This window comes from Dromiciops gliroides, chromosome 1 (genome assembly GCF_019393635.1).
Source record: "Dromiciops gliroides isolate mDroGli1 chromosome 1, mDroGli1.pri, whole genome shotgun sequence".
In the NCBI taxonomy this organism is placed as follows: domain Eukaryota; kingdom Metazoa; phylum Chordata; class Mammalia; order Microbiotheria; family Microbiotheriidae; genus Dromiciops; species Dromiciops gliroides.
In genome coordinates this window covers 685161447-685177813 of record NC_057861.1, presented here as the reverse complement: position 1 = coordinate 685177813, position 16367 = coordinate 685161447, and the positions used below count along the sequence as shown (strand labels likewise).

Below are 16367 nucleotides of genomic sequence, written 5' to 3'. Positions count from 1 at the left end.
CTTGAGCTCCAACATTCTGTCATGATTTTGCTTTCTGCTCTTTACTGCTAGTTGTTTTACTGCTAGCCAGGATTTAGTTTTTACCAGTCAACCCACACAGAGTCCCAATATGCATATTTTCTTGAAGTATGGGGTGTGATTATAAAGCAATAAAACGTTTGCCCCAAGACAGTCGGATACTAAGTGGCTCACCTAAATACTGGCTCAGGGCTCTCTCTCATTTTTTTCTTCTATTGATTAGCAAATATATATATATATGAAAACTTTATTTCACTATTTTCTGCATTTATTCCCACAATTTCTGCCATGTATTCATTTACTTCTTTGTTGTTAAGGCAAGAATAGCCATGACAACTGATTCCTTTTCTCCCATCTACCTCCAGTCTCCTATTTGTTTACTGGAGCCCAAGCTTTCCCCAACTAAATAAAAAATAAAAACTTCAGAGGTCAAGAAAGATGTTGGGGAAGCTCCAATTTTCCCCCTAGAGGAAGGTTCTAGCTATGGACTCCCACTGACAAAAACTTCAGAAAGTATTTTCTAACCTATCATCTGTGGACTGTTTTATGAGGTAAAACCTAATGAGTTTGTGAGGGAGAAAAACAAGCTGTTTTGCCAAACACAAAAACACAGCGAATGACATTCATCTTGTGTACATGGAAAACCATCTAATGGGTAATAAACTAAGCGCCCCATTGTTGCATAGCAAAGCTGGAAGCTAAAAAGTATAGCTACCTGGGAAATTTAAGGAAATATAAGCACAATAATTTTAGAAGAGATTATTGTGGGAAGAGTGGAGGAAAGAACAAGACTTGGAATGATGAGGCCTGAGTTTAATAACCAATTCTTACACTTCCATACTGTGTGTCCTTGGACAAATCACTTAACCTTCCTGAGCTTTGGATTCCTCATGTGTAAAATGGGAGTAATAAAATTTGCACTATGTGGTTTACTGGGTTGTTTTAGGGAAAGAGCTTTAGAAAATGGAAAATACCATGAGAAGGTAATTTTTGACACTAGTATTTGGAGGGACAATGGGATAAAAAGTTGTAGTAAGGCCAAGATGGTGGAGAGGAAGCAGCAAGCTGCCTGAGCTCTCCTTCTGTCCCCTCAAAAAGAACATTAAATCAAGCCTCTGGACGGATTCTGAAACTACAGAACCTGCAAAGAGACAGAGAGACACAGTCCTCCAACCAGAGATAATTTAGAAGACTTCAGGAAAAGGTCAGTCTGACTTGGGCAAAAGGGAGGCCCAGCACAGGTCAGTAGCACAGCACCAAGGGGTTTGGAGCAAGTCAGCAGGAGCTGTGGGCCACAGCCAAACAACTGAGGTCCCTGGAACCTGGCTCAAAAATCTGGTGGCCAAGAAGGACAGTGGAAAAACCTACCTGCACCGGCCGGGAGGGCAGGTTGCCAGCTGTAGGGCCACAAATGGGTCAGGTGGGATATGGCGCCTGGCCAAGCGCACTCAGACAGGAAGTGCAGGGGGGCAAACTGCACACACTATAAAGGCCTCAGAGTAAAAAGCCGGTCACACAGCACCTATACCCCTGCACAAGAAGCCCAAAACAGGGAACCTGGTGCCCCTAGAGCAGACCTCAACTTAAAAAATAAATAAATAAGCTGCAATAATGAGTAAGAAGCAAAAAAGAGCCCTCTCCATTGAGAGCTTCTGTATCAATAGGGAAGAAGACAACACAAACTCAGATGAGGACAATACCCTACAATTGCATACATGTGAAGCCTCACGAGGGAAGGTGAATTGGTCTCAAGAACAAAAAGCCTTCCTGGAAGAGCTCAAAAAGGATTTTAAAAATCAATTGAGAGAGGTAGAAGAAAAAATGGGGAGAAAAATGAAAGCAAAACAAGAAAACTATGAAAAAAGAATCAGCAGCTTGGAAAAGGAAGCACAAAGATTGACTGGCCAAATGGGGGGGAAAGTGCATAATTTCACTGAAGAAAACAATGCCTTAAAAAATTCATTTGGCCAAATAGAAAAAAAAGGTGCATAATCTCACTGAAGAAAACAGGAAACGCAGTGGTAAATGACACTAGTAATGTAGTGTTTAATAAACCCAAAGACTCCGGCTTCTGGGATAGAAACTCAGTATTTGATAAAAATTGCTGGGAAAACTGGAAGATAGTATGGCAGAAATTAGGCATAGACCAACATTTTACACCTTATACTAAAATAAGGTCAAAATGGATACATGATTTAGACATAAGAGGTGATACCATAGGTAAATTAGGAGAGAAAGGAATAGTATACCTATCAGATCTTTGGGAAGGAAAACAGTTTATGACCATACAAGAGATAGAGTATATTATAAAATGTAACATGGATGATTTTGATTACATTAAATTAAAAAATTTTTGTACAAACAGAAAGAATGCATCCAAAATTAGAAGGGAGGCAGAAAGCTGGGAAACAATTTTTATGGCCAGTACTTCTGATAAAAGCCTCATTTCTAAAATATATAGGGAACTAAATCAAATTTATAAGAATCCAAGTCATTCCCCAATTGAGAAGTGGTCAAAGGATATAAACAGGCAGTTTTCTGATGAAGAAACCAAAGCTATCTATTCCCATATGAAAAAATGCTCTAAATCAATAATGATTAGAGAGATGCAAATTAAAACAACTCTGAGGTACCACCTGACACCTATCAGATTGGCTAAAATGACAAAAAAGGAAAATAATAAATGTTGGAGAAGCTGTGGGAAAATTGGAACACTAATGCATTGTTGGTGGAGCTGTGAACTGATCCAACCATTCAGGAGAGCAATTTGGAATTATGCCCAAAGGGCGATAAAGCTGTGCATACCCTTTGACCCAGCAATTCCACTTTTGGGTCTTCTGCCCAAAGAAATCATGGAAAGGGGAAAGGGACCCACATGTACAAAAATATTTATAGCTGCTCTTTACGTGGTAGCAAGGAATTGGAAGTTGAGGGGATGCCCATCAATTGGGGAATAGCTGGACAAGTTGTGGTATATGAAGACAATGGAATACTATTGTGCTGTAAGAAACGATGAGCAGGAGGAGTTCAGAGAAACCTGGAGGGTCTTGCGTGGGCTGATGATGGGTGAGATGAGCAGAACCAGAAGAACATTGTACACAGTATCATCAACATTGAGTGTTGACCTACTGTGATGGACTATATTCTTCTCACCAATGCAATGGTACAGAAGAGTTCCAGGGAATTCATGATAGAAGAGGATCTCCAAAACCAGGAAAAAAAAAAACTGTGGAGTAGATGCTGAATGAACCATACTATTTCTTTTGTTTTTGGTGCTGATGTTTTTCTATTTTGAAGTTTTTCGTCATTGCTCTGATTTTTCTCTTATGACATGACTAATGCAGAAATATGTTTAATGTTATTATATGTATATGTGTGTGTGTGTGTGTGTGTGTGTGTGTGTATAACCTATATCAGATTACCTGCTGTCTAGGGGAGGGGGAGGGAGGAGAGGGAAGGGAGGGAGGGAGAAAAATCTGAAACTGGAAAGCTTGTATAAACAAAAGTTGAGAACTATCTTTGCATGTAATGGGAAAAAAAACTTTATTAAAAAAAAAGTTGTAGTAAGCTCAATACCATTATCAAGCATAACCTGTTGTAATGGACACTTTCCTTACTGAAATGAGAGTTCACCTATTCTATAAGTTTTGATATTCTAATCTTCATTGTGAAAATTTGATGTATCTCAACCACGGGCATGTATTGATGCATTTAAATATCTATGGACACATGTATGTGTAAATTAATATGTGTGCTTAAATATATAATATATAGGCATATTATATACATTGTATATTTTGACATTCACAGAAGAACAAATGTATCATGATGTAGTTTAACATTGCAATTGTCATCAGCAAAATAGGTTATTATAATGATTCTTCTCTTTATTTATTTGTGTGCTGTCTATATCAGCTAGATAAATGGATTGCTGATTTTGTTAGAAAGATCTTCCCAAGTTCTCCATCTTCTGGAGTTCTCTTTCTATGCCAAAAGTAGAGTAGCTAATAATTTTTACTTGCCTTAATAATAACTATGTCCTTTAAAAGGTGATGGGACTAATGAGGAAGCAATGCTATTATGGATTTGATTCTTAATAATAAGAAGGGACTTGATGCTGAGGAAGAAAATGGGAACAGGGAGAGAGTAAGTGATCATCCTGACTTAGAATGTGATAGATTAAAAAAAAAAAAAGGAAAGTCATGCATAGTCTACATGTATCCTAGAATGGGTAGAGCATATTCCAAAGAGGGAAAAAATAGTATCTCATGAACAAAATTCTATGGGCAAAGTCAGGTCAGGAAGAATAGAAAGTTCTCAATATTAAAATTATGAAGATACAAAAAGGACTTGAAATAGAACAGGCAGAGCTGTAGAATCAATTGAGGACAACAAAAAAGGATTTTTTAATCTATTTTGGGGGAAAGAAAGGTTCAAAGAAGGTCTAGAGGTACTACTCATGGGTGATGGAAACCACAATGAACAAGCATTTATTAAACACCTACTATGTGCAAGGCACTCCTACTAAGTGGGATGATACAAGTACAGAGAATGAAACAATCCCTACTTATAAGGAGCTTACTTTCAACCCAGAAGAAAATAAGAACATATTAGATATATTAGCTACCATTCAGATAGCACTTAGGGGTTTGCAAAGCATGTTACCTTCTCATTTGATCCTCACAACAACCCTGTAAGTTAGATACAGGAGTAGTTTGCCTCCGTTTTACAGAGGAGGAGACTGAGGCTGAGAGGTTAAATATGACAATATGGCAATTGTTTTCATATATTTTAAGAACTGTTTTGTGAAATACTTTTTTATTTAGCTTCAATGGTAAGGAGAAATTTATCAATAATTTGAGCTATGTGTAAGTAGTTTGGACTACCTCTAGATGAAATTGCTTTACTCTGATGGGAGGTCTTCAAGAAAAGGCTGGATGACCATGTATGAGAGTTGTTGAGGAGATTCTTAAACAAATATGACTTGTACTAGTGAAGTACAATGCCCTACAAAGTCCTATCTAGTGTAGAAATTCTGGATTTCTATAATTCTGAATAAATTATCTCTAAAACCCTTTTAGCTCTAAATACCGACACCCTGTTAATTAGCCCAGATATGGTACAGGATTCTACGTGCAATCTTATTGTGATATATAATAATTTCTTAGTCTCACAATCTTGTGCCTTGATTACAAGTGTCAACCTATAATTGGGTTGATTAAACCTTGGGTCCCTTATGTAAAATTCAAGACATGAGAAATCCAAACATATTACCACTGCCTTGCACATAGTAAATGATCGATGAATATGTGCTAAGTGAATGAAGTGAATGAATGTTCACTAATGGATTTAATCAGGAGAACAATATTAAATAAACAAAGTGTATTATGAACTTTCATAATGGAAGTATGATGAAAATCCTAATTGACCTGAAGCAATGGCACTAGTAAAAAGAGGAATAAACTAAAAGTGAGGAAACCTGGGGCTAAGTCCTAACAGCCACTGATAAATTATGTGCCTGGGGGAAGACTTCACATTGCTACATCTAAAATTCTTTATCCTTAAAATGAAGACGTTTATGTCTAAAGACCCTTATGATCCCAGCTTTTTAGTGAATTTCTTAGTTTTTCCCCCATGACTAGATAAATTTGATCTTTATCAAACAATATACAGTCACAATATTTGTCTATGTCTGTACCCCAAAATACCATTCTCATATTTTCAAGATTTCTGAAGAGAAAAAGGAAGCTTTCATAGGAAGGAAATTGACTTTGAAAAACAAATTCTGGATTCAGAAAATTAAAATGGGTTCCCTTTGTAAAATATTAATTCACAAAATTTCAACTGCACACTAAATAACTAACACAAAATTAATTGCATTATGTCTTACCTTAGAACTGTCTGCAGAAACTGTGCCAAAACCTGGAGTCCATACTCAGGATTTAATTTGCTTATTCTTAGACCTGGCAAGGAACGTAGGAAATTCCAAAAGTAGGGTTGATGATGAAGCTTTTCTATTTTAGATATTAGAGTTTCAGTTTTATTGAGATCCACCTTGGAAGAAAAATAAATCATGTTGTAAAGTTTGCCACTTTTAAGCTACCGAGCAGGGAAAACAGAGAAAGAACTCATAGCACATCACTTGGCACAGGCTTTGTCTGGTTTTTTATAATCACTTTGGTAACCTTTTCAAAATAGGCAGTGAGGTTAGTTTGCTGTGACTTTTTTTTGACAAGGTCATATTGCTTCTTTCTTATCAGTATTCTCTTTTCTAGATGTTCACTAAGCTTCCTTTTGAAGATACTTTTTAGACATTTACCAGGAATAAAAGTCAGGCTCACTGGCCTATAGAGTCTGTATATTCTCTTTCTTTTTTTGAAAACCAGGAAAACCTTTGCCCTTTTTTAGTCCTATGGCACCTCATTTGTTCTATTCAGTCTTTCAAAGATCAAGGACAGTAACTGAGCAATTGTATGCACCACTTCTTTTAATGGACTAAGATACAGTTCAGCAGGGCATAAAAACTTAAACTTAACAGCAGCTAGGTACTTGTTTCTATCTCTCAACTCATCTTAGGTTTCAACTCCCTAATAGCCAATTTATTCTGTCCTTTCCAGCCTAAGTATTAGCTTCCTTAAGAGAAAAAAAAAAAACTGAATCTAAACAGAAAATGAATTGTAAGGGACAGCTGGGTGGCACTGGGGATAGAGCACAAGCCCTGAAGTCCACCTGACTTCAAATTTAGCCTCAGACATTTTACTGGCTGTATGACCCTGGGCAAGTCACTTAACCCTGATTGCCAAGAAAGGAAGGAAGGAATTGAATGCTACCTAATTATCTCAATCTATTTTCATTATTACAAACAACTCAATACTCCCTACCATAGCTTTGATGCCTTCTTTTTCCAAATATATCTAATAAAATAAAACAAAATATTTTCTTTATTTATAGCTTTACTCACCTGTATATTTTTCAATATTTAGTACTCCTGACACTGTTCTTTCAGTACCATCAATGTTTTTGTATTCATCGTCTATTACCTGGCTTTGCTTTTATTTTTCACCAAACCTTTTTTTTTTCTAATCCTAGTTGTTGGATGAGTTCCCTGTATACTGACACTGGTCCCTTTAGGCACCTGCCCTTTTACTCCTTGCTGGAATTTTTTATCATATTTTCAGGATTTTATCATTGAGAGCTTCTCCATCTATTATTTCTGTGAATACTTTGATATCTCATTCTCTCCCCAAACCAAGTGTTCAAGTCAAATTTGCCTCATTCCCCTCTATCATAAATTCTCAGATGGGTTGGCCCCTTCCTTCAAAGATTCCCATCATTTTCACTTTAGCAATCAGTTTTTTGTTGGTCAGAATCCAACACAATACCCTGAGTCCATTATATCACTGCCAAGAGATGAGTAGCATGTTTCATCATTAGTCCTCTGGAATCATGGTTGGTCATTGTGTTAATTGATGTTCCTAAGTCTTTTGAAGTTATTTGTCCTGACAATATTATTCTAATTTTATAAACTGTTTTACTTGTTGGCTCTGTTTAATTCACTCTACATCAATTCATACAAGTTTTCGCAAGTTTCCTTTAAACCATGTCCTTCATCATTTCTTAGACTATAAGTTTTCTAGTGATTTTTTTTTTTTGGTGAGGCAATTGAAATTAAGTGACTTGCCCAGGGTCACACAGCCAGTAAGTGTTAAGTGTCTGATCCAGATTTGAACTCAGGTCCTCCTGGCTCCAGGGCCAGTGCTCTATCCACTGCACCACCCAGCTGCCCCTGTATAAGTTTTCTATCATATGAATATATCATAATTTGTTCAGCCTTTCCCCAACTAATGGGAATCCCTTCCATTTCCACTTTTGTTTCCACAGAAAGAGGTGCTATAAATATTTATCTACATGTGGATCCTTTTCCTTTTTTCTCTGACCTTTAAGTATATGGTGCTTGTAGTGGTGATGCTCAGTCAGAGGGTATATACAACATGATAGTTTGAAGGACATGATTCCAAATTGTTTTGCAGTATGGCTGGATCAGTTCACAGAACTATTAGCAGTTCATTAATATACCAGAAAACATTTCTCACAGACCCTGTACCCCCTTGTCATTGCCATTCTAAGTGAATCCTCAGAGTTGTTTTAATTTGCATTTCTCTTATTCTGATTTAGAGCATTTTTCATCTAGATATTAAGATTTCTCTAAAAACTGCCTGTTTAAATAACTTGACCATTTATTAATTTAGGAACTGCTCGTCTTATAAATTCAAATCAGTTGTCTATATATCTTAGAACTCATATTTTATCAGAGAGCATCGATGAAAGGATTTTTCCAATTATCTTCCTTCTCTTCTAATTTTTACTGCATTAGATTTGTTCACGTAGAAACTTCTTAATTTTATATAATCAAAATTGCCTATTATACCAGATGTGAATCTCCCTATCCCTTTTTTTGTCATGAATTCTTTTACTATCTATAGATCTGACAGGTAATTTCTTCTTTGTTCTAAATTGTATAGAATGTTACAATTTATATCTAAGTTATGGACCCATTTGGAGCTTATTTTGGTATATAGTATAAGATGATGGTCTATACCAAGTTTCTGACAAATTCATTTCCAGTTTTTCCAAGAGTTTTTTGTAAAATAATAAGGCTTTTGTCCTCAATAATTGGAATATTTGGCTTTATAAACATTAGGCTACTGTGTTCATTTGCTTCTGTATATAGTGTAGCTAATCTGTTTCACTGATCAACCTCACTATTTCTTTTTTTTTTTTTACTTAGGGAAACTTTCTCATTATTTATTTATTTATTTATTTTGCATATAAGGTATTTTATTTTTTCCGTTACATGTAAAGATAGTTCTCAACTTTTGTTTATACAAGCTTTACAATTTCAGATTTTTCTCCCTCCCTCCCCCCCTCCCCCCTCCCCTAGACAGCAGGTAATCTGATATAGGTTATATCTATATATCTATATACATATACATATATATACACACACATATATATATCCATAATAACATTAATCCTATTTCTGCATTAATCCTGTTATAAGAGAAAAAATCAGGGCAGTAATGCAAAACCTCAAAATAGAAAAAAAAAAAACAACAGCACCCAAAACAAAAGAAATAGTATGGTTCATTCAGCATCTATACTCCACAGTTCTTTTTTTTTTCCTTGGATTTGGAGATCCTCTTCTATTATGAGTTCCCTGGAACTCTTCTGTACCATTGCATTGGTGAGAAGAATATAGTCCATCACAGTAGGTCAACACTCAATGTTGATGATACTGTGTACAATGTTCTTCTGGTTCTGCTCATCTCACTCATCATCAGCTCACGTAAGACCCTCCTGGTTTCTCTGAACTCCTCCTGCTCATCGTTTCTTACAGCACAATAGTATTCCAATGTATTCATATACCACAGCTTGTCCAGCCATTCCCCAATTGAAGGGCATCCCCTCAACTTCCAATTCCTTGCTACCACGTAAAGAGCAGCTATAAATATTTTTGTACATGTGGGTCCCTTTCCCCCTTCCATGATTTCTTTGGGCAAAAGACCTAAAAGTGGTATTGCTGGGTCAAAGGGTATGCACAGCTTTATCGCCCTTTGGGCATAATTCCAAATTGCTCTCCTGAATGGTTGGATCAGTTCACAGCTCCACCAACAATGCATTAGTGTTCCAATTTTCCCACAGCTTCTCCAACATTTATTATTTTCCTTTTTTGTCATTTTAGCCAATCTGATAGGTGTCAGGTGGTACCTCAGAGTTGTTTTAATTTGCATCTCTCTAATCATTAGAGATTTAGAGCATTTTTTCATATGGAAATAGATAGCTTTGGTTTCTTCATCAGAAAACTGCCTGTTCATATCCTTTGACCACTTCTCAATTGGGGAATGACTTGGATTCTTATAAATTTGATTTAGTTCCCTATATATTTTAGAGATGAGGCTTTTATCAGAAGTACTGGCCATAAAAATTGTTTCCCAGCTTTCTGCCTCCCTTCTAATTTTGGATGCATTGCTTCTGTTTGTACAGAAATTTTTAAATTTAATATAATAAAAATCATCCATTTTGCATTTTATAATACACTCTATCTCTTGTTTGGTCAAAAACTGTTTTTCTTTCCAAAGATCTGATAGGTATACTATTCCTTTCTCTCCTAATTTACCTATGGTATCACCTCTTATGTCTAAATCGTGTATCCATTTTGACCTTATTCCTCACTATTTCTTAAGCAGTACCAAATTGTTTTAATGATTACTTATAGCCCCACTTTCCTCCCATTTTCTTTCATTTTTTTTCTTTGGGATTTTTTATCTTTTGGCCCTCCAGATTAAATTTTGTTATCATTTATTCTAGTACAATAGTATAATCCTTTAATAGTTTGATCAGTGTGGCACTGAATATAAATTACTTTAGGTAATATTAATTTTTATTATGTTAGCTCAGCCTACTCATGAGCAATTAATGTTTTTTCTAATTATTTATGTATTTGTATGTATGAAATGTTTTATATTTGAGTTCATATAGTTCCTTTTTGTGTCTTAGGTAAATTCCTAAATATTTCATACTTTCTGTAACTATTTTAAATGAAATTTTTCTATCTCTTCCTCATGAATTTAGTCAGCAATATGTAGAAATTCTGTAGCTTTATTTTATATCTGGTAACTTTACTTAAGTTGTCTTTTAATTAGTTTTTTAGTTTATTCTCTAAGGTTCTCTAAATAAATCATAATATCATCTGAAAAAATTATCATTTTATTTCCTCTTTGTCTATGCTTATTCTATTTCATTTTCTTTTCTTATTGTTATAGCTAGCATTTTTATCACTATATTAAAAAATAATAGGGCAGCTAGGTGGCACAGTGGATAAAGCACTGGCCTCAGATTCAGGAGGACATGAGTTCAAATCCAGCCTCAGACACTTGACACTTACTAGCTGTGTGACCCTGGGCAAGTCACTTAAACCTCATTGCCCCACAAAAAAAAAAAATGTTGATAATAGACATCCATACTGATCCTATTAGAAAGCTTCTTGTTTAACCCCATTAAATGTACTGGCTCTTGATTTTATTAAGCTACTACCCAACATATTAAGGAATGATCCACTTATTCCTAGTGAGATTTATTTCTAGTTTTTTGTTTTGTTTTTTTTATAGGAATGGATGCTGTATATTAGCAAAAACTTTTTCTGTATCCATTGTTACAATCATATCATTTTATTGTTCTTGCTATTAATACAATTCTGTTGATAGCTTTCTTTTGTTTTGTTTTGGTTTTTTTTTAGTGAGGCAATTGGGGTTAAGTGACTTGCCCAGGGTCACATAGCTAGTAAGTATTAAGTGTCTGAGGCCGGATTTGAACTCAGGTCCTCCTGACTCCAGGGCCGCTGCTCTATCCACTGCGCCACCTAGCTGCCCCAATAGCTTTCTTAATATTGAACTAGCTCTATATTCTCAGCATAAATCTAACCTAATTATAGCATACTATCCTTGTTTCTTTGCTGATATTTTGTTTTTAAAATTTGCTTAAATATATATTAAGGATATTGGGCTATGTTTTTCATTCTGTTTTGACTCTCTCTGGTTTAGGCATCAAGACCACATTTGTATTATATCCTATTTTTTTTCAGTTTATCTAAATTAATTATTCTTTAAAAGTTTAATTGAATTATCTTGCACATTCATCTGATTCTGCCTTTTCTTTAACTTTGGGAATTCACTTATAGCTAATTTAACTTCTTTTTTCTAAGATTGGTTTAAGTACTCCTTGTTTCACTATACTGGGTATCATATATATACACTTATATACATATATATATACACATTCATTTAATATAGATTGTCAGTTTTATTAGCATATAATCAGGTAATTGTTCCTAATAATTTCTTTTATTATCTTTTCTTGTAGATGATGACTACATGCCAAAAAATTTTGGTATTGTGTTGTTTAAAAATCTAAATGTGGGGGGGCAGCTAGGTGGCGCAGTGGATAAAGCACCGGCTCTGGATTCAGGAGGACCTGAGTTCAAATCTGGCCTCAGACACTTGACACTTACTAGCTGTGTGACCCTGGGCAAGTCACTTAACCCCCATTGCCCAGCAAAAAAAATAAAAAATCTAAATGTGGGGGGGGCAGCTAGGTGGCGCAGTGGATAAAACACCGGCTCTGGATTCAGGAGTACCTGAGTTCAAATCCGGCCTCAGACACTTGACACTTACTAGCTGTGTGACCCTGGGCAAGTCACTTAACCCCCATTGCCCAGCCAAAAAAATAAAAAATCTAAATGTGGGTTCTAATATGTCCTCCCCCCCCCCCAGTTTGGGGGGGAAACTGGCTAAAATCACTGATAAATTTACCAAGAGTTTAGGCTTTTAAGGGGTTATTAAAAGATATAAGATAGTAAAGAGAAAAAAAGATTAAGAACAGATCCCTTATAGCTTAGAAGTCCTAGCCTTCCTAACCGCTCACATGAAGTCCTGCCACCAAGCCAATGTCTCCAACCAAAAGAGGAAAAAGCTTCCTGCTTCATATTTATTGTCCTCCCAGAAATGGGAGACTCTTCAAGTTGATTGGCTGAGAGCAGTCTTCTGCCAATGCAGCAGTCCACAGCCTCTGAAAACACTCCTTCTCAGGGCTGACCAAATTCAAATTCAAGATCTAATCACCTCTAAGTGAGCACCCAGTAGTTCCTCATTCACACTCAATTCATACACTACTAAGTCAATCAAGTCAGACCCCTGAGCATCTACCAAATTCCATTATCTACCACAGTATGTTGTCTTGTCATCATTTTTAATTAAATTATCAATTGTTTTTATAATTTTTCTTCAACAAACCTATTCTTTAGGATTGTAATTTGTCACAAATTGAATCTAATCATTTCTTCAATGACTCTTTACTTAAGAATTTTTATAGCATTGTAGTATCTAAAAGAGGCAATTCTTATTTTTGTTTTTCTTCATTTGTTTGTGAGGCCTTTAAGCCTATAAGAAAATAATAGGCTTTGCCAATGCCCAAAGGCCCCAACTCAAGGGGACTGATTTGGATTGATTGGATTGACTGGGATTGACTGACTTCTCTGATTAACTCACTTAAAGTTAATTCAGGGGGCAGCTAGGTGGCACAGTGGATAGAGCACCAACCCTGGATTCAGAAGGACCTGAGTTCAAATCTGGTCTCAGACACCTGACACTTACTAGCTGTGTGACCCTGGGCAAGTCACTTAACCCCAATTGCCTCACCAAAAAAACCAAACAAACAAATAAAGTTAATTCAATTGAACCCACACCTGCCTGGCCCTTAGGAAGGTGTGTTCTCAGAAACTGTGGACTCTGACCTCAATATGGGACCACCCTCAAGTCCAGTGAACCCATGGATTTGGGTGATGCTAGCCAATTAGCTTGAAGCAGTGTGGAAGGACTGCTTCTCTTTGGGATGCAGAGGAAGCTTCCATGCTCAGTTCCTCTCTCCAACAGGCTGGTGGTAGAGAAATTGAGGAAGTACCAGGCAAGGCTGGAATGCTAGGCTAGATAGGCTTTTTCTTAACTTAATGCTTAACGCCCAAAACTAGTGCTAAAGATTCTAATTTATAAGTAAACCCTAGCTAACTTTCCCTATGCTTGGGACAGAAATAAGGAGACCATACATTTAATTTTACACATCACAAGCCTTAATGCAATGTCAAATGTTATAAATGTGTCAAGTACATTGAGATATAGCTATATTCCATTCTGTTACCATTCAATAATTTTCAGATGCTATATATACATTATATATACTATAATGCAAGGGCTCAAATTATCCCATTAATATATCATATTATAGTATATTAGTGTAGCATATATATTATACTGCCTAATTTTCCCTATTACTCTTGTTGTTTTGTTTTTGTTTTTGTTTTTTTTAGTGAGGCAATTGGGGTTAAGTGACTTGCCCAGGGTCACACAGCTAGTAAGTGTTAAGTGTCTGAGGCCAGATTTGAACTCAGGTACTCCTGACTCCAGGGCCAATGCTCTATCCACTGTGCCACCTAGCTGCCCCCCTATTACTCTTGAAACACTTCATTTAAGTATTTAGATGCTGTCATTTGTTGCATATTTATTATTGATATTATTTTATTGTTTATGATAGCTTTCAGCAAAATGTAATTTCCCCATTAATCTCTTGTAATTAAATATATTTTTGCTATTGCTTTGTCTGAGATTGTGATTGTTCAGTTATTTGTTTGTGTCTGTCCCAAGTGTTTCTCGTAACCAATATAATGCTCTATTTTACTTTCTAATACATTTAGCTATATCTTCCATTTTATAGATGCATTTATCCCATTAACATTCACAGTTATAATTGTTAATTTTTATTTCCCTCCATGCTATTCTCTTATAGATTTCTCTGTTTTCAACTTCTTTTTAAAGAAGAGTGTAGTGAGAGAGAATGGTGCTCTAGGTTTGGCAAAATCTGCTTTTATTCCTCTGTTCTTCTTCCTTTTTCCCTCTACAAGAGCCTAAAGACAAGTTTTTATCCTTTTTTTTCCCCTCAAAAAACACATTTTCAAAATCTACCCTCTATGGTCAGAGTTTACATTGCTTAAAACTAATTTCTCTCTTAATCTACCTTCCCTCTTATTCTTCCTTTTCCCTGTTCCCTTTTCCCTCCAGTTTCCCTGTGGAGTGAAAAGTATTTGTCTATCTCAATGTTTATATTTGTTTTCTTCATTACTTTTACCAATTCAGATGAAAGTGATATTTTTTTTTTTTTTAGTGAGGCAATTGGGGTTAAGTGACTTGCCCAGGGTCACACAACTAGGAAGTGTTAAGTGTCTGAGGCCAGATTTGAACTCAGGTACTCCTGATTCCAGGGTCGGTGCTCTATCCACTGCGCCACCTAGCTGCCCCAAAAGTGATATTTAAGAATCACCCACTCCCCCTTCCTCCTTGGTTGTATAGACTTGTATTTATTTATTATTGTTGTTCAGTTGTTCAGTCACGTCCAATTCTTTGTGACTCTGTGCATCATCCATGTGCATGTCCATGAGGTTGTCTTGGCAAAGATACTGAAATGGTTTACCATTTAATTTTCCAGGAGTGGGGAGGGGAGTGTTAAGGCAAACAGAATATATGTCACTTGCCCACGGTTACAGAGCTAGTAAGTGTCTGAGGCCAGATTTGAACTCAGGATCTTCCTGACCCCAGGCCCAGCACTCTATCCACTGAACTACCTACATATCAACCAGAGAAAGAAATGTAAGGTGACAAGAGAGAAAAAAATGGATTCAAAGCCAAAAAGTTATACTTTATTTGCATCCAATTCTTGCCAATACTAACATCACTCACAGCAATGTTAGATTTCAGATGCTGACATGGCAGTACTTTACAAATAGTAAGTTTTCACCATTCAAGTGTCAGGAAAGTGGTACTTTATAAACCCTGTGAATTCATCACTCAAGTTCTTAAAAACAGCACCATCTTCCAACCAGCTAGACTTTAGCTTTCAAACACCACTCAAGTCAGTTATACCCTTTGTCCCCTTTATCAGTGCTGTACTGATGAGCCCGAACAAATAAATAAATAAATAGATAGATAAATAAATGAATGAATAAGTGAATAAGTGAACAAATAGATGAATGAATGAATACATAGGTAAATAAATGAATGAATGAAAAAATGAAAAGGCAAGTACTAAATGTTTACTATGTTCCATATTTTGTGCTTAGCAATGGAGATACAAATACAAAGATCAAAATAATTCCTACCCTCAAAAAATAGCACATAAAAAGAAGTAGAGTTCATAGAAGGGTGTTTTGGCTAATGAAATGACATAGATGGTGGGTAGAATCATAGGACACAGCATTTTTTCATGAATGATAGGGTTGATTTAATTACGGTTCTCATGACTAGAGGTAGAAATGAAAAAAAATAGGCATGGAGCATGAAGATGGCCAGAAAGTAGCATAGAAATCAGAAACCCAGGGCCCCAGGATGGGAGTTGGATTTTCAGATCAGAGATGGAGAATTGAGTAAAGAAATATGGCATAAAGATGACTGGAAAAAAAGATTACTTAAAAAATGGATTCAGAGACACAAAGTCTTGGACTTTTCTGGTGCTAGAGCTGTGTGAAGAGTTGGCATTGGGGGAATAGATAATGAAAGATAGGTTGACATATTGGATAGAGTGCTGGAGTTAGAATCAGGAAGAACTGACAGAATTCCACGTCAGACACTTGCTACTTGCGTGACCACAAGCAAAACACTTAACCTCTCAGCCTCAGCTTCACTATCTATAAAACAAGGATAGTGATAGCACCAGCATCAAAGAGTGATTGTGAGGATCAAATGAAATAA

At 36.1% G+C, this 16367-nt stretch overlaps 1 protein-coding gene across 1 annotated transcript in view; it reads right to left on the bottom strand.

Moving 5' to 3' along the window:
* ABCA13 (ATP binding cassette subfamily A member 13) overlaps positions 1-16367 on the bottom strand; it is a 506393-nt gene that overhangs the window by 429685 nt on the left and 60341 nt on the right. The window contains exon 6 of the mRNA XM_044001141.1: positions 5909-6072. Coding sequence (XP_043857076.1) covers positions 5909-6072 — 164 coding nt within the window. The remainder of the gene's footprint in view (positions 1-5908; positions 6073-16367) is intronic.